The sequence below is a fragment of the Bombus flavifrons genome, chromosome 16 (assembly GCF_040668555.2).
Source record: "Bombus flavifrons isolate JBK064 chromosome 16, iyBomFlav1_principal, whole genome shotgun sequence".
Lineage (NCBI taxonomy): Eukaryota > Metazoa > Arthropoda > Insecta > Hymenoptera > Apidae > Bombus > Bombus flavifrons.
This window is the reverse complement of record NC_138457.1, coordinates 9,931,960-9,949,854: the sequence shown is the minus strand read 5'-3', so window position 1 is coordinate 9,949,854 and position 17,895 is coordinate 9,931,960. Positions and strand designations below refer to the sequence as shown.

The window sequence follows — 17,895 nt, the reverse complement described above, 5'->3', positions numbered from 1 at the left end:
AAATTTATTAAACACTCCAAACAATTCCACACAAATTTATTTTCACTAATTATGGAATTAATGGAATAATACGCAAATTAATGTAAAAGAAAGAAAGATATAGATAAATAAAAAAACACATGAGAATGATATATAATTTATGTCTCGTAAAAATAGAATTGCCGCGAACGGCAGTCGTTCGTCGAAACGATCGTAGAAATATCGTTGTTGAGTAATTGATACCGAGATTCTGTGTAAACCAGATATTTCACGCACGATTGCCGGGGGACGAAAGAATTCGAGAAACCATGACGAAGAAATTTCCAACCAGCGACGCTTGCTTGAGTAATCGATATTGATACGCAACCGTGATTAACGTAATATTAATGATCTCGCGTCAATGTCAATAACTCGATTAAAACAAGAGCAGGAAGAGAATTGAGAGCGAGATTCTAACTCTGTAATTATTTGATCTACTTTTGGTAGATTTTTCTGAATTTTCCTCCTTCATTTGTCTATTTTAATATCTTTCGTTCATTTTTATAATTCGGAGAAATGTTCAAATATGATTTTTCCAAATATCTACATAATTCGACAACGAAATGTCTGAATTGCAGTCACAGGTTAAAACCCCTCGAGAGATTAAGTTAAAATCCAGCTTTAACGAGATTATTCTATCAGCAGCACGCGGCACGCATTCGCCACTTAACGTGGATTATCCTAGTGGCTGTATCTGAACCTATCAATCATCGTAATCACGGTATTATTATATTCCATCAATAGAGTACAGCGATATGACAAGCCATAGGGGCAAGGATCAATAAACCATCAAGGGAAGCGGTTGTCTCTGTCTTTCGAAGCTCTATCGTAATTGAATCATTGGTTCATGTTGATAAAATATATATTCATCACGAATATTAGGTGGAATATTAATAACAACCGATATCGACACACATACACTAACGAAAATGGGAAATTTAGACTAGTTTCTCAAGCAACTAATTAAAATTTCTATCGAAATTCCCAATTTTTCTATATAAATCAATGTGAAGAGATACTAAATATACCAATGTAATTCCTAAATATCCTGAAACGACGTTCCAGTCTGATTCTTAAAAAGTTCAATCACCTGTCCATTTTTTATTCGCCTACAAAACCTCGTCAGATCCAAGATACACCTCTCTTCGACATTCTCTGACAACCGAATTCCTCGATTACCATTACGTAACGTCGCAAAAACCAAATAATTTCTTATTTGCTATTCGAAATAGATGCAGATACAAAAAAAGATCATGGCGCTTTTTTGAGTTTCTTGTCATGTCTGAATGCCAATCGAAACGAAGTTTAGTCCGTCTTTTATGACATGCGCTACTGGATGCAGAGCAGCGTAAATAATCGAGTGAATGTCGATGCTCGATACGTGCAACAGGCATTCCCTGTCGACAACCGTCCCTGGCCTCGTCCAGGCAAATGTGTAGCGGGTTAGTGACACGCCTAATCGTCCCATAGTGTTCGAGAATGATCCTGTATCAGGAAGGAGGAAGTCACGTTCTCCCTCGGATTCCAACGAAGGCTTCGATAAATTCTTTCGCTATTATCGCACATTGATTCGCGTCATTTGGCTACAGCTTGGATTTCGATGGCAGTTTGTTTTGAATTTTTCACGAGAACCTTACGCGCGTCTTAAAATTTGCGACATTTAATCGCAGCGGAAACTCGAGTATCGATTCCTTTTGAATTTTCTTGATTTTGGGGAATGATTTTCCTTACAAGTGGAAATATTGGAACATTTTGAACGTTCGATGGAAGGATTTTGCTACAGTACCTGCCAGTGAAATTTATCGCAACCACCAAATTTAATTCTTCGCAAATCTCCAAAGCAATGTACGATTTGCACGTGGCCTCGGTCGAATGACACCAAACCTGGCGCAACATTCGCACAACGTGTATCGTTATTACGTTTACGCTTCCTTCCCGTTCTTCTCGGTTGAATCAGGCGCCACCGCCCACGCAACGAGCACAGCGTGCCAATTAATGGCACCACGACGAACGTTTAGCGAGACCCTTAACTGGTTAACGTGGATAGCCGCTGATTAAAAACAATGCCGCGTGACGAGATCCCCTGGAATCCCGTGGAAAGGGCTTTTGTTCAACGTATCTATCCATCTATGCATTGCTGCGCCGCCCACGCCACATACTACGCGATCTACGCGATTTTCTCCGCATTTTCTGAACGCTGCGTCTTCCTTTCGTGCAGGATAGCGGTGAGTGTTTAAAATGCTTAAAATTATTTATTAATTGGAATATTTTCTGCATGTTCGATACTTGGAGTATTCATTTTTATTATGACATTTGGTTACGTCAGAGTTAAATAGTTTTTGCGAAACAATAGCGGTTTTCATTTTCTTGGAATTTATCGTATCGTGCTATCTGCGTTGGAAGTGCAGACGGAAATTTTGTATTAATCGGAACGAATTATACCAAAGTGAACAATGGTGTCTGTTGTAGGATACGAAGCAGAAGACTTTTATTCAAAATTTCACAAAAGAGGCCTAAATTTCATCCGCCTGAAACAGTGTTAAAACGAAATACTACAAAAATACCTGAGATACATATCGCTAAAACAGATTTAAAATTACTTAAATGGTTTTGTAACAATCGATAGTTTAGTTGCTGTCGGAGAGCTATGATCGAAAAACAAAAAAAGAACTTTATATGCGTGATCGAAAGCGTACGTGCGTGACCATAGAAAAATGTCTATTATGCAAAACAGAATTGTTTGGCTATGAAATTCACGCGAATCGCGCAATCACTTTTTCAATACGACGTCGTTGCACGGATTGATTTTTTGCTGATTTCATTGTCTCGTGTCTCGTATGTTTCTTGCGTTTCTTTTTTTAGTGCTGTAGGGTGCAGTTTTTCAGACTAGATCGATCGCAGCAAATTTATGTAACTTTGAATGGGTTTATGTAAGAATATCTTATACATCGATGCTAGTTTTCTATAGATCTTATTTTATATCTCAAGCCTGTATTTTAAAAATTCTATCGAACGTTTTAGTTTTGTTCGACGTTGGGTTTTATGGGAAAAAGCTACAATTTTCAGTATCAAGCATCGAGAATACTCGAGCATCGCAAATATTAAATTCATTAAATCATCAGCCGCAATTACTAAGAAAAGTTAAATTCGCTAGTACTAAATTTGAGCAATAAAATCTTCCAAAATTCAATTTCTTCCTTCACACGCTCCTTAATGCTACATAAAACACCAAGCAAATGTTCAATAACTTCATTACGCTAGAATCAGCGAGAGAAACAGAGATACGACTTCGAAAGCAAACCAATATTTTACACATGTCTTTTTTACGATCTTTCCACTTTTCTCTTTTTTTTCTTTTATTTTATTGGTAAGAAAGGTTTCATTCCAATCACGTACGATTGTTTATTCCGAGGACGCGGGACGGCCTTCGTCTTGATCAACGTATCAGTTACCTTTCCTACTCCTTCTGCTTTTATCCCTTCTTTCCATTTAATTGCATTTCGTCCCTGTTCTTTCCCTGAATCCGTGGCTTACATATCAAGGTTGTACTCTTGATTCTCGGAATAATAATTGAGATATTGATTCGATTACGACATCGCACGCGATCTTCCATTATTTACATTTTCCCGCCCATTTTCGATCGAAAATTTGTATCTCTCGATTATCGACTATTATCTGTATTATTATCGTTATCATGGGAAAGAATGCGAATATGAGAGCAGTTAAAGGAACGATGATTGATTTGTTTCAGCATAATGTATGGATTACATCTTACGAAGTGTTACGCGAAGGTGTGAAAATTTACGACCGACTGGCTGAAATATAATAGAACATTAAATTTCGGAAATTAGGAAAACTGGGAAAATTGAGAAAATTTGAAAGATCGCACGAAACTTGGATTTATCGATAAAATTAGTTCCGTGAATATACATACAACAGATAGATACTCTAGGATCGAGATCCTAAAATAACGATTCTCCAATTTTTTTACAAGGGATTGTACAATTAGACTATAGAATATAATAGTCTAGAAAGTTCTTTAAAGTGGTGACTCAAACATTTGTTTACGAAGGCAAACCTTTTTAATTCTATATATGCAAATATTTTCTTTTAAAGAAGTATCGAATCGATCAATTTAATGTTCGAAGTATCGAAACATTTGTCAAACATGAAATATTCTCAAATTAAAGAATGAAATATTCATTTTCTTAAAGTGAAATGTAACTTAATTATTTGTATCCTTCAGTCATTTTTACTTAAAGCGTATTACCTTGGTAAATGCTTAAACTACTGTCACCTACCCATGAATTCTCAATTAGCCCTTCAACGACTCACTTTACAACTTTCTTAATAGCTATATTTAGTGACTTATAAATATCGAAAGAATCATATCTTACCCTCGGCTCGTATTGAAAACACCGTACTAAATAGTTTATAAATCAATTTATGCTTTATAACCCATGGAATTGATAAAATCAATCATTTAAAACGTACAGCAGCGAACAAGCTGCAAAAGTAAAGATAAAGTATAAGGTACAAATTCTCCAATTATATCATTTCACTCGCAAAATACACAAAAGATAATTTTGCTTAAGTAGAATACTTAATACCACGTGAGTATTTTATCGAAATTTTCCACATAAATGAGAGTACTCTAAATATTCTATTAATGAAATACTTTACTTATATCGATTAATAATACAAGTACAAAAAATAGAGTAACTATTACTCACCCTCTATATAATCAAAAGCATTTCGCGATCGAATGAAAAATTACCTTCTTTTTTAAAACGTTCAAAGATACAGGAAAATCCATTCGGAGCAAAAATTACTATATTTAATTGTATTTGACTAGTAATATAACGAATACTAAACCTCCTACGAATCGTCACAAATTTAACCACATCACACATCCAGTGAAAAATCAAATTTGAAGATGTACAAATATATAGAGAATTTCCTGTTTAAGTTCTATTTTTCTAATTATATTGGGAAACTACGTTATGAGTTTGCACGAGGATTCGCCGTCTTATGATATAAATTATCGTTATTCGTCCAAGATATCAGTTTCTTGAGACAACGAACGTACCATTTATAAGAAAAGAGAATGGTTGGCAATTTTTGTCGGGCTCCAAGGAGTAAGTTCACCAGTTGCACCTGACCTCGAGAGATCCTTTTGAAAGACGAGCAGACAAGAGACGGACAGACCAGAGAGTAATGTCAATGTCACCACTTTAGGTGTACCAATTGCTTCCCAGGGTGTGGTCCCCTCCTACGGGTCGACGACTCCCTACCAGATTCACCTATATAAAAGGAGACACCGTGGCTCGACAGGGCAGCACATCACCGTTGATACTTTAGGGCGAGTACTGGTTGGAAAATTCACATTCAACCTGCCAGCAGCGCTTTTCCACGTGACTAACCATGAGAACGATAGTGAGTATGGATATCCAGGGATTTTCCTTTTTGTCATGGCAGTATGATTGGTGAGGATGTTTTCAAAGGATATTGCACAAGTGGTAGTTCAGATTAGGGCGCTGTGAGAAGAAAATAATTCGTTAAATAATTCTTGAATTTACGTCAATTTGAAATTGGTTAATTAGGGCAAGATCGATCGGTCAAGTATCGTGTACGTGTTTGATTTTGACTATCGTAAAAATGAATAGCTCTTTGTAGATTTAGAAATCTTTCTTTGTAAAATTTGATAGCTTGTATAGATCTAGAAATCGATCGTTATTAACTTTGGAACGTTGATCGTTAAAATATTATTAAAATATAATGATTATTTATCTGTTATTAGATAATTAGAAACGAGACCGTTTTCTTACTATTATTAACGATAATTCAGGTACACACAATTTTTCTGAATTAAATTAAACGAATAGAGAAATTAAATTGCTATTGCTGCAAAATTATAATTATTACTAGAAAAATCGGTATACTGAATATTAATTACTATAAAAAGTTGTTGCGTATTAGAATGCAATTAGTTTTTTGACCATGAAAATCGAAAAAAAAGGAATCTGCAATCGTTACTTATTAATAACTAACCGAGTTTTTCCGTGTCACTAGGTTTCTTCGTCATTGACATACTAACATCCCACGTTCTAACAGGAGCCTCTTTATATGAACAGTTGCAATTCGTATGCCTGCTCAGTCGTCGAACCAACCATAAAAAAGTTCTTTCCACGCTTCATCACATTTTTCCATTAACTTGTTTCTTTAACGCCTCTTACCTGATTATCTTTACTATGCTTCAAACTATTAAACGCTAAATCACATCCCATCGAATTAATTCAACTACAAGGAACCTTTTTTGCTGCTCGTCATTCTATCTCTAATTATGCTTGGAGTTTTTGAAAAATACACGTTGTCTCACACGCAAAGACACGCTTCACTGAATTCATTTTCCACCATAACTCCATTTCCATCAACCTTGCTCTTTCAAACTCTGACCTAATTAATATTAAACTACAGTTAGAATTATAAAAATTGCAGTTAACAAACTAAAATTTGTATCTTCCTCGGTTAACAGAATAAGATGTCAAAGTACTTTTTCAAATTGCAGATCATCTTCGCTACAATCTGCACCCTGGCCATCGCAGAGCCCGGATACGTGGCTCCAGTGATACCTTACAGCTACCTCAGAGTGCCATTAGCCTACGACGGCCACGTTTTGGACACGCCGGAAGTGGCACAGGCGAAAGCAGCGCACCTCGCGACCCAGGCGTACGAGGCGGCCAGGAACACACTCAGCTATGCTCACGTGCCGGCTCTGTTACGTGTTTATGCACCTGCACCTGGTGCGCCCATAGGCGCCGATGGTCGTGTCGTCGATACACCTGAGGTCGCGCAGGCGAAAGCTGCTCACTTGACTGCTCACGCGTTGGTAATTACGAGCAATTAATTTTTTTAAATCTGAAAAATCAACGACTCAGTGTTTTTGGTATTAATGGAGAAGAAAGTCCTTGGAAAAGTTCAAGGATCTGTACTTAAAAGTTTTCTTTCCTCTTCTTTAGAAATATTTTAAATTTGCAAAAGAATTTTTAAACACTCGTGAGAATAAGAGCAGAATCTTACATTGTTCTTTTCTATTTTTTTTACAAACATATTCCCTTCATTTACTAATAAAGTAAATGTTTCGTTTCAAGCCGAAAAATGTATGGTATTATTAATATTTGACTTTCCATCATTTTTTTATGTTGAAGGAGGCTGCGAAGAATCTAGGACTCTACCCATACGGTGCCCTGGCTTACGCCTCAACACCTTATGCTTATGGATTTGGATATGGTGCTCCCCTTGGTCCTGATGGTCGAGTAGTGGACACTCCGGAAGTTGTTCGAGCGAAGGTAGCTCATTTTGCAGCACACGCTGATGCGGCCGCAAAAACTGTTGAAAATCTTTGATCGCCACTGAGAGGAATATTTGGAAAGGATAACGACGCAACTCTAAAATAATTTTTTGTCAATTTATTCAATATTTGGACTATTTGAGTATAAAATGGACGAATAATTCTGTAAAATGATCGACTGTCTTTGTTCTGGATTTTTTTTTACTAAATACCGTAAAAATTGCAACTGAATGTTATATGTGTGAAATAAGACAGCAAAAGTATCGTGCTATCTTTGTATGATCTAATACGATGGATTCGCAAAATAAATAATCTATTCACAAATTATTATTTACTTTTGTGCATTGTCTTCGCCCTTAAAATACTTTGGACCTGTCTTAAGTACACGAAACGTGTGTTACGCCGGGCGACACTCTGCCTAGTCCTGGCCACACATCGCGGGCAAGATGGCAACCAGATGTCCGCTCGTCCTCACTGCGTACCCTCAATATTCTCAAGTACCCTCCATAAATCTCAGCAATTTCCTAGACGAGGTCCTTCGAAACTAACAAATATTCTTCCGCTGCATTGTTTCCCGAAGTTTATTGCCCACCACGGGTTGACACGGGAAAGTTTCCGTTTCTCACGTATGAGGCCTCCCACTAACGACTTTATCTCGAGGGCGGTGAGCATCCTTCCTCACCCACCACCATAGCAAATAACCAATTAACAACGAAGCCTATTTCCCTCACTCTATTAGCCAAAATCGTCACCAACAAATCCGATGGTCCCGTGATATAAAATACTGAATTTACGTTCGAACAATTGAAATCCTAAAATGTAATTGTTCCTAATTGGAATTATTATCAGATATAGCTTTCTCTAGCGCAAGAGCTTCGCGTGCCATCGTTATCGCTCCTTCTCTGGTTCGATGGGCACCGATAAATCGTTCTGAATGAACAAAAATAACATCTTTCATTCCAGAGGCGCTTGCAAGCTTCTCATCGCGCAAACCTCCCCAATGTTTTGGCAAAAACAGCCTACAAAACAGTAGAATGTACGTTAAAAGCTTCAAAAATAATCCAGTTGTCATTCGAATAAATACCTGCACACAAAACTGTTATGTTTTATAGGTATGCCTTGAACCCTATAGCTACCACTACTTCCAAAAATTACAAATTTTAATGGTGGCTGTACATTTTGTTCTTTTTCTATCTCATGAAGATGCTGAGACCATGGTACATATTGTAATAATTCTATAATTTCGCCACTAGGATCAACCTGCAAATATTTATCATAGCTTTTATTTGAACATGTCTTTAAATTGTATAACAGAAAGGCTTGGTAGGATATATTTTTATGTTAACATATAAGAGAGAAAGGAATTTTCTCTTGCATAATATTGCAGTAAGGAAATGCCTATGATACATTTTTATACAACTAACAATGGCCATGTATTCTAATGCTTGAACTCTATTCAAACAGAATGTTATTCTATTCAAATCTATGCAAATGTCACCTCGAAGATGCACAATGATTTGTTACAATATCTCTAATAGTGCAATTATTAATTACAAAGTGGTAAACACTGATAAACTGTAAAGTCCTTGTTTTATTTACCTCAAAACGTTTGTCAATAGCTTCCTGCACAATGGACCTAGCAGGCAACCAAACATTTGCAGCATAATTAATATGTTGCACTAATTCCTGACCGGTTAATTCAACTGCCTTCAAAAATTGACTATCAACATTAATATCCTTGCTATTCCATGCAGGATTTAAGAATTTCACACGGGATGATAAGTCTGTTACGATACGATATCTAAAATGGACAACACACTGTAAGTAATTTAATATAATGATATCTTAACTGTGCAACAATAGTATTGGACACTTACACAGGTTCCTCGTTGAACATGGGAACTCCATTATCTATACCATCAATTTCTTTAATGAATGTATTATAAATATATTTAAAAATCAATTCTACGTCGCTATCATTTGCTTGTGGAATCAAATGCTTGATAATCTCATGGCCAAAATGGCAATAAATCAAACCAGCACTACTCAGTTTCATTGTCCAATCGTAACCTGGTTTCTTTATTACTGTGCTTACTGACTCGTTGAAATCTCTGACTCATAAATTAAAGGAATAAACTCTATGTTATTAGCTTTATACCAAAATGATTAAAAAACGGGTCATACCTCATATGATGATCGTAACGATGCTTGGAAGGATTATACTCTCCACCAACATCGACCACAATATCACATGTATCTAAAATATTCATATCGCGTGATCTACAAGTACATTCAATACTCTATGTTAATTAATTCTCTCCTTTATGCATACTTCATGCATACTTCTCATTCGTAATAACATTCTCATTTCAAATTGTCCCATATGACTCCATAAGAAAATCTGATTACACTAAATAGCTCTATATCTTACCTCAATATAACTGCATCTTTATATCTGGGCAGCGTCTTCAACATGAAGCAAGCAAGAGCTTCGTCACAATGAAAAGTGCCATCGTGTGTTCCGATTTTCACGTTTTTAGCCATTGTCACGAATTTCTGCGATATCGTTCGCGTATAGGTTATATTGCCTGGTGGAACAGATAGCTTCGTAAAGAGTCGCGGAATTATTCCAAAGATATACTTAATCATATCCAAGAACTAATCACGTCAATAATTAAATTATATTCTCACCGTGACGTAAACAATGCTCGTGATACACAAAAGAATCCTATTTCTCTAATTTCGTACGTGTACAGCCGATTGTAAATCGATAATCAGTTAAAAGGACAATACTATGTATCAGCCAATCAGAGGCTACGTGCGTTACGCTTGACCAATCAGAAGCTACACACGCTACGCTTGCGTACGCACGTGTTTACTATAATAAGACATTTAAAATTACATACTCCATGCGAATGATACGTGTGCTTTATTGTTATTAGTATTCGGATACACATTATTTATATATTTATTTGGGAAAAAAATGTGTATTATTACGTGAAAAAAATATTTTTTGTAGACTTAGATATTTTACTAAATAAACATTGATATTTATAGTATTATAATATTAATAATATAAATATTATTCATATAAATATGTTCATTACACACTTATTAGAACAAAGGTGTAATCTGGTATTTTAATGGATTCAAAGAAATTGCGAAAGGTATTTATTGATATTTCACTAGCAGATTGGAAAATAAATATATCTCTCTTGGTGACATGGTATATGAAAACAGATAATTTCTCACGTGTTTTATTATTTTAAGCTACAGTAATATTACGATATTGTGGTTTGAGAGATGACTATATTTACAATCGTTATTTAATTATACGAAATTACACATTTCATCAAATTCAATTATTTCGGGCTACCTCCTCCATCATTGAATAATCGACACATTTAGGAACGAAGATTAGATTAATCGTGCTGCGATCAATACTAAATAAAAATGGAAAAAAATCTTGTTGCCACTCTCGATATGAGAACATCAAAGGGAAGAGAAAAGAAAACAATTAACTAAACGTTCTAAATCGATAAAAATAAATAAAGAATAAAAAACTTATCGTGCAGATGGACGAACAAGAGATTGCACGTGGTACACAATTATTATTAACACAGTATAGGGCTTCTTACATCGATAACGTGTTACTCTACAGAGGGACACAGGATATTTACAGAAACCATCGAATGTACACGCTTTGAAACCATATTTTAAACGTTCTACACACTTATCGGTCGCGATTGCCTATCTAAAAAATCGCTAAAACTGTAACGGGATAAATTCACATGTAAAAATATATATATATATATATATATTTATGATATACATATGTGTATGCGGAGTCTATTTATACATTTATTTATAGACTGTGGATATTTACGCAAATTCATGATTTTTATGAACTAAAAGAATAGCTCATGAATGTATTCGATCAGTTATAAAAACCTTTTACGAATATATTGTATGTGTGATATAAAATATTTCAAAATTTCGTTATATTGGATTATATTGGAGAAATTTGAAACAGAGCTGGAAATGTACATAGAACGTACATGATATTTAATATTTAAATGAAAGTATTTAAACGGTTGATTATTCGTATATTTTTGTATCTTTAAATTTCGAATAAATGCATAAAAATCCTCAGTCTATTTACTAGTATTAGGAATTTCGGTTCGAGGGACCCTATTTCTGCTAAGGAGAATGAAAATCGATGGATCTACAGATTTAAATAAATTCGCAAAAACACGTCGATCTTTCTAAGAAATTATTTCATCGACATGACGATTCGAGTATTTCTCAAAATTCTTTCCTTTATTTGTTACTGTACATCCTTGTTAATCTACTTATGCAGTTGCATCTAGCCAGCCGATACGAACATTCGTTCGTAATTTGTTGAGCAATGCGCGTTAGATTTATTGCTGTATCGCTAGAGGGAATACTCCATCGATGACTGTATCGTGAAAACCATCGATGCAACGTAGGAACAGACGTGATTCGCTCTTTTGACTAAAGGAAGTCGACAGGGGCTGTTGTCTGACTATCAAGTTCTATAAATTGATACGAGCAAGATTCTGATATTTTCCTCTGAACGAAGATATTTAGGAAACTTGCTCGTGTTTTCGTGTTGGTTAATGACAGTGCAAACTATGGTTATTCATACAATTTAGTATTTGGACACAGCAATGTTCTTAATTTCTAGTTTACATATGGTTTTTTTGGAAGCTTTGCTATCTGCCCAAGTATGTATCAACCAAATAGTTCTACTTTATCAATCATCAATGACTGGCTTTATCGACGAAGCTATAACTAATATTGAATCAATTGGTTGCTGAAGGCTACTTCAGAGTACATTTCCTCACTCTCTATTCTTTACTCTCTGTACATCATTTATTTCGAAGAAAGGAAACGCAATCACGTTACCATTCATCGCATAAAAACAACGAATTCTAAAAAGTAGGTGTGCCATTATTCAAGACACGACTTTTTTCGAATACTTTCTAGCACTGTCATTCCAACAATAAATTCCCTTAAAATCTATCTTCTCCGTGAGCCGCTTGTTCGAACTACCTCGAGCATATTAATTTTAATAAGTGTGAATCCATCATCGTCATGTACAGGGATTATGGCAAATGCTGAGGGGAAGAGGCGCCGCCCTCTTCTCCGGAATCTTACCTATTAACAATATACATAAATATACACTAAGGGAGGGGATTCACCAATTATCAAAATCAACGTTGCCAGCAGCCACAAAGAGAGGACAAACAAATCAAAATCCTGATTCTCCTTTTAACCACTCCCTTTTCAAACAATCCTTATTCCTAGCGTTGTGGCGACAGCTCTGGCTCTCCTCGTCAAACACAGTGCCTTCTTCACATACGAATCGAAAATCAAGCACCTGCCTTGAAGTGAACCCAGGAGAGCAATAGTGAAACAGTCTGCAGTCTCTATTGTCACCATAGAAACGATACATCTGCTTCTCCAAGCAATTAAAACCACCCTGCCTCCTCAACATCGCTGAGTTTCGACTTAGAGATCTCATCGTGGTCGATTCCACCGTTTCACTTCGCTTAGTTGTGGTTTCTGAAATAGCAATTGCCTCAGAAACTGTCAAAGTGACAGGTCCCTCTGTCGCTTTACTCTCCAAATTCTGTTCCATGATTTTGCCAGACGAAGCAAGCGTGGTTTCTTCCTCTATGGTTGACCTAACAGTAGTCGAGGATGATTCTTCGGCATGATCAGACTCAATGGACGTCAGACCGATCGGTAAAGTTGTCGTACTAACAATTTCTAGGTCTACTAAGGTAAAACTCTTAGGACTAGTTGATTGCTCAAACTCCGTGCTAGTAGACTCGGTTTCCTTCGAGGATTTTTCAACAGTAGAGGCAAGAGTTGACAGTCTAGAAACAGGATAAGGCGTGAAATTTTCTTCTTGATCTTGTTTTACGTTTGTTGGTGACTTCTGTTCGCTTGGACTGGAGTCCTGGTCGTTTTTACTCTTTGTAGGAGCATGCATCTTCTCTTCTGATTCGTTTAGAGGCTTCAATTTGCTCTCTAATATATTCTCTTCGCTCCTGCTAGCTTCGGTAGTAGTCGTCGATACATCTGTTGCCATTGTTTCCACTGTTTCGGTCCAATTCTCGTCCATATTCGTCGTGATAGGCATAGTAGTAGTTGGCTTCCGAGCTAATAAAGTGAACTTCCTGATCACCGGTTTCGGTGCCAGCTCGTTGTAGGATTTAGGCGGCTTTGCTGGCTTGGGATTCAACAGACTCAGTCTAGGTTTAATAATTACAGGATTCGGAGTCGTCGTTGGAGGAATGTAATTGTAATTCTTTCTAGCAGTGATTGGCTTGAACAATTTTGGAGGCATGGGACGAGCAGTGGTAGTTGTAGTACTTGTACTTGTAGTAGTGCTTGTTGTAGTTGTGGTTGTTGTCGTCTGCAAATCTATCTTCTCCGTAATGGACTCCTTTGGACTCTCAGTCTCCACATCCTGATCTTTCTGAGGCTCTGTGGTAGTTTCTGGCTTGTCTTCCTCATTCTCTTTCTTGATGTCCTCCATTTTATCATCAGCCAACATTTCCTTGCGAATTTTCTCTGCACTTAGACTGTTAGAGTCTGAAGACCCGTGTTCTTTGTAGTTATCTGGTTCATAATTGTCATCTACATAATCGTGAGCTATATTCTCGACAGATTCTGAGGGTCTTTTCGTTTCTAGTACGTCCTCCTTTTTATCTTTAGGCAACTCATCAGTGAATTTAAGAACTCCTTCCGTACTTTCTTCCTGGTCACTCAAAACAGATTCGTCGTCTTCATGTTCTTCAAGAGTCTCTTCTTTAGAACTTGGAATCTCTTCAGAAGCCACATGTTCCGAAGTCACATGTTCTGAGGAAATAGTGGCGTTTTCGGAGCTACCAGGATCGTTGTACTCATCGTCTGTACTCATTTCATAAGTATTTTCATAGAAAGCTTCGGTAGAGTCGTAATGTTCTATGGAAGCTTCCTCAGAATTCGTCTCTTCATTCTTCATCGTCGAAAATTCACGAGATTCTTTTCCTTCCTCTTTCTCATTTTCATTTTTCTTGCTCTTAGCTTGCCTATGAGAAGACACTTCTTTCGAAAAGTTCTCAAACTTCGTAATCTTCCCTTTACGAGAATGTTTAGCCATTTCTTGCTGGTCATCCTGAGAATCTTCATTGCTAAAGACTGTGGTTGATTCATCTTCCATAGATTCGTGCTCTATCGAAGATTCTTCTTTATAATAGCTCATTTCTTCTACAAAAGGATCTTTCTTAGGAGCTTCAGGCTGCTCCACTTCTTCGTCAAACTCTTCCTCGACCTTTCTCTTCTCTTCAACTTCTTTTTCGTCTAAGCTTGGAACAGTTGCTTTCTCCTCACCTTCCAAAATCTCGACGTTTTCTTCGTCCTTTTCCAAAGTTCTAGATTGTTTTTCTAGAGTCTCATATTCGTTAGCCTCGCTCTTCCGATTGTCTTTCCCTGTACTGTGGTCTTTACCAGTTTGAAGTTTCTTCAAGTTGTCTCCATGATTATTCACAGCTCTGATATCGACATCTTTCGATGTCTGTGACTCTGGTTCGTTGAATATATGCTTGTCAATCTGTTCAGCCTCAGGATTCACTATTGCTGTTGTTGTCTCTACTTTTTGATCAGGAACTTTATCATCAAGTAATCCAACAGGCTCGTTATTTTCAATTTTGGTTTCCTTTCTCTTGGAAGAAATCTTTCCTCTGGCTCTGATCTTGGAACTTATCCTTCTCATGTTTGGTTTCGGTTCTATACCAGGCTTCTCTTCCTTTTTTTCTTCTTCTAGAATCTTTCCACTGTCGCTTTCTTGCAATTTAGACTGTTTACTTTCTTGAACAGTGCCATCAAGGTCTTTTGTGCTCTTAGAATCCTGTTTACCCACTGAATCTCCTTCTGTCGTTGCTCCAGTGATTTCTTCGGTCGAAGACAGAATTGGAGTCTGTGTAGAAACTTGCTCCTCTTCAGTTGTATTTAAAAATTCTTCTTCATCCTTGGATTTCAGCTTCGTGTACTCGCCTGGATCAAGAATAACAACATCTAATGTATTTTCTGGCTTTTTTGGTTTAGAGTCTGATTTAGCTTCATCATTAGGCTTATCTTTCATATCAGAAGAATCTACATATTCATCTTTTTCAGCCTCATGAGTTTCCACTTCGATATCCTCCAAATCTGACTCAACATTCTTCAAATTTGACATAGTATCCTTTTCCTCATCGGCGTCAATGTATTCTTCAGCATCAGACTCCCTAGTATCTATTTCCAAAGGGATTTCTAATCTGTCTGACTGCTTAGTTTTACTTTCTTCATCTTCCTTCTCTTCATCTTTCGTCTCATCATCTTCCGTCCCTTCGTCTTCCGTCCCTTCGTTTTCCGTCCCTTCGTCTTCCGTCTCCTCATCTTCCGCCTCCTCATCTTCCGTCTCTTCATCTTCCGTCTCTTCATCTTCCTTCTCTTTAACATCGTCTTCTTCATAATCCCTCGCTTTAAAATTTTTAGAAGCCTTTGTCTCTAAATCTTCTAACGAATCTCTCTTGGAATTGTTCTTCTCGTTATCAGAACCAAGTCCTTGAAGCCTACTTCCCTCAAACACGCTTCTTATAGTGTCCTCAGTGAAGTCTTCTCCAAAGAGAATATCCCTAAATCTCATTAGACTTTCCTTAATGGAAGTGAAATCCTGACTTTTATTTTCTGTATCTTTCTTATTCGCACCTGTCACCTGCCCATCACGTTTTCGTTTAGAATGCCCGGCATAGACAAAAGAAACCATGGAATTCTTGGTCTGACTAACAGATCTTTTAGATCTCGAAACTCCTCTAGATTCTTCAGAGATTCTTCTGCTGTTTCTGATTTTAGGAACGTCTCTATAGAACGGATCAAAGGACTCGTCTCCCTCTTTATAATCGTCGTAACTGGCTGGGATCGTCGGCAAGGGAAGAGTGACTAATTGCGTTGTATTTAATGGTCTACCAGATTCGTCGCTAACACTTGCTTTGGCTGTTACAATTACTCTAGATTGAGAAGGTAGCAAGGATGATGGATTCTGAACTATTCTTTGAAGATCTGGAGGTGGTAAGTTGATGGTGATTTGGTGAGGTTTTAGTTGAGGGATCTGCACAGGCGGCAGCACGTGTATGTGCTGAGTGACTTGGTCATTAGGGGATTGGGAGGTCTGCGAAGGTTTCGAAGATGTTCGTGGGGTTGGATAGAAGGATCTGACGGTAGTTTCGTCGGGAGACGGGGTGGGAAGGAAGTTGCCTGAAATCCTTGGTTGTTGGGAACTCTGGCTGCTCGTCTTCGTTTGCACCGAGCGCGAGGGCTCCGGCGTTGGCACTGGGGATATCGTTAACTTTGAGACCTGGAACAATATGTAGAATTTGTATCAAACAAGCGATATGAGATTGTAAAATCAGGTGAATTAACTGCAATATTATTTTTCCTCGGAAAGGGTCTCTATTCTATTCTATTTTAGGAAAGCGTTTAAACTCTATTTCCCAGAATATGAGCCCCTCCCCGACTTGTACCACGAACTACGGAACGCCTTGTATGATAAAAACAAAAAACTAGGAAAGAGAAAGTCAATTCAGTGCAAAGTTACCTGTCCCTTATTGCTCGACTGAACAACCTCCAACGGCCTGATACTCTGCACCCCACTCTCCCTGTAATCCGAAGTCTCCCTAGGATTATTACTATGAATAAACTGCTCCGTGGTACTAGCAATCCCGTGATTGTGAAAGATAGGATTTATCAACGCTGGACTATTTCCATTGCTATTCAATAATGTCTGAATGGTAGAAGATGTAGCGTGAAACAGTGGCGACGCCGTCGATGGTTCGTTGTGAATAATCTGTGGACTTGCAGTCGAGCTGAATCTGATCTGATGCACCTGAGGTGGCTGAACAGTGGTGGAACTGACTCCTTGATTGCTAAACAGTTGATACGAAGTCGCCTGTTGATTATTATTCCTCTCTCCATTGTGGAAAATATACTGGTGATGGTAGCCGCTATTTTTGTCATCGTAGAGAGACTTTGATTGACTCGTGTGAACCTGAGGAAATGGTGGTTGCGGCTGGAAGTGTTGTGGATAGCCCGTGGGGTGGGAGAAAGAACCGGAGGATGGCGTAGTGGAGGGTTTACTTGGTTTCGAGGTTGTCGTCGACGTTGTGGTTGTTGTAGTTGGTCGCGCTGAAGTGCTGCGTTGGTGGTCGTCTACGGGGTCCGATGGATCGACGTCGTCCTCGCTATTTTCGTGTAAACTGCGAATAAAAATAGCATTCAGAAAAATGACAAGGGAAAGGCTTTTCAGGTATTGGAAAGAGACGGTGTTTCTAAAGATAGCGCGCTCCATAGGAAACGACCGCAACAGGCAGCCAGTAAGACGCGATCAATCAAAAAATCGTCGATACACGCAATCACCACACCTATCGATCCTGTATCGCGCGACTACGTAAGCAAAACCGGCAGTTATGCCAACT

The 17,895-nt window shown here is 37.6% G+C and overlaps 3 protein-coding genes and 1 long non-coding RNA gene across 5 annotated transcripts in view; 1 reads left to right on the top strand and 3 right to left on the bottom strand.

Annotated features, from left to right (window-relative positions):
• Nucleotides 1–3,173: 3,173 nt before the first annotated feature.
• Nucleotides 3,174–6,593, bottom strand: LOC138188053 (uncharacterized). The gene is made up of 3 exons (XR_011175336.1): nt 6,070–6,593; nt 5,108–5,555; nt 3,174–4,525 (listed from the first exon to the last, which is right to left on the bottom strand). It is a non-coding gene; the product is annotated as an uncharacterized LOC138188053 (long non-coding RNA).
• LOC138188052 (cuticle protein 18.7) lies at nt 5,319–7,763 on the top strand. The gene is made up of 3 exons (XM_069129453.1): nt 5,319–5,454; nt 6,587–6,907; nt 7,227–7,763. The coding sequence occupies exons 1-3, from the start codon at nt 5,443–5,445 to the stop codon at nt 7,422–7,424; spliced, it is 531 nt and encodes a 176-aa protein (XP_068985554.1). The 5' UTR covers nt 5,319–5,442; the 3' UTR covers nt 7,425–7,763.
• Nucleotides 7,764–8,145: 382 nt separating this feature from the next.
• Nucleotides 8,146–10,157, bottom strand: LOC138188051 (MYG1 exonuclease). Of its 2 annotated transcripts, XM_069129452.1 has the most exons (7): nt 10,061–10,157; nt 9,801–9,957; nt 9,554–9,649; nt 9,247–9,480; nt 8,969–9,170; nt 8,454–8,629; nt 8,146–8,388 (listed from the first exon to the last, which is right to left on the bottom strand). In XM_069129452.1, exons 2-7 carry the CDS (start codon nt 9,911–9,913, stop codon nt 8,199–8,201), a joined length of 1,011 nt encoding a protein of 336 aa, XP_068985553.1. In that variant the 5' UTR covers nt 9,914–9,957; nt 10,061–10,157; the 3' UTR covers nt 8,146–8,198. The 2 variants fall into 2 exon arrangements, with proteins under 2 accessions (XP_068985553.1, XP_068985552.1); XM_069129451.1 differs by having other exon boundaries at nt 9,801–10,148.
• A 1,984-nt stretch (nt 10,158–12,141) lies between these two features.
• Nucleotides 12,142–17,895, bottom strand: part of LOC138188464 (uncharacterized protein DDB_G0284459) — a 60,068-nt gene continuing 54,314 nt past the window's right edge. Inside the window, exons 6-7 of the mRNA XM_069130253.1 lie at nt 17,019–17,676; nt 12,142–16,778 (exon numbers count right to left, since the gene is read on the bottom strand). Of these exons, the coding sequence (XP_068986354.1) occupies nt 12,645–16,778; nt 17,019–17,676 (4,792 nt within the window). The 3' untranslated portion in view covers nt 12,142–12,644. The remainder of the gene's footprint in view (nt 16,779–17,018; nt 17,677–17,895) is intronic.

Bases quoted from the DNA above. Each gene is read 5' to 3' on its own strand.
- LOC138188052 (XM_069129453.1), top strand. The intron at 6,908-7,226 runs GTAATTACGAGC...TTTATGTTGAAG, and splicing joins ACTTGACTGCTCACGCGTTG to GAGGCTGCGAAGAATCTAGG.
- LOC138188051 (XM_069129451.1), bottom strand. From the start codon at position 10,018: ATGATTAAGTATATCTTTGGAATAATTCCGCGACTCTTTACGAAGCTA. The intron at 9,650-9,800 runs GTAAGATATAGA...ATGTACTTGTAG, and splicing joins AAAGATGCAGTTATATTGAG to ATCACGCGATATGAATATTT. The intron at 8,389-8,453 runs GTATTTATTCGA...ACTGTTTTGTAG, and splicing joins CATAACAGTTTTGTGTGCAG to GCTGTTTTTGCCAAAACATT.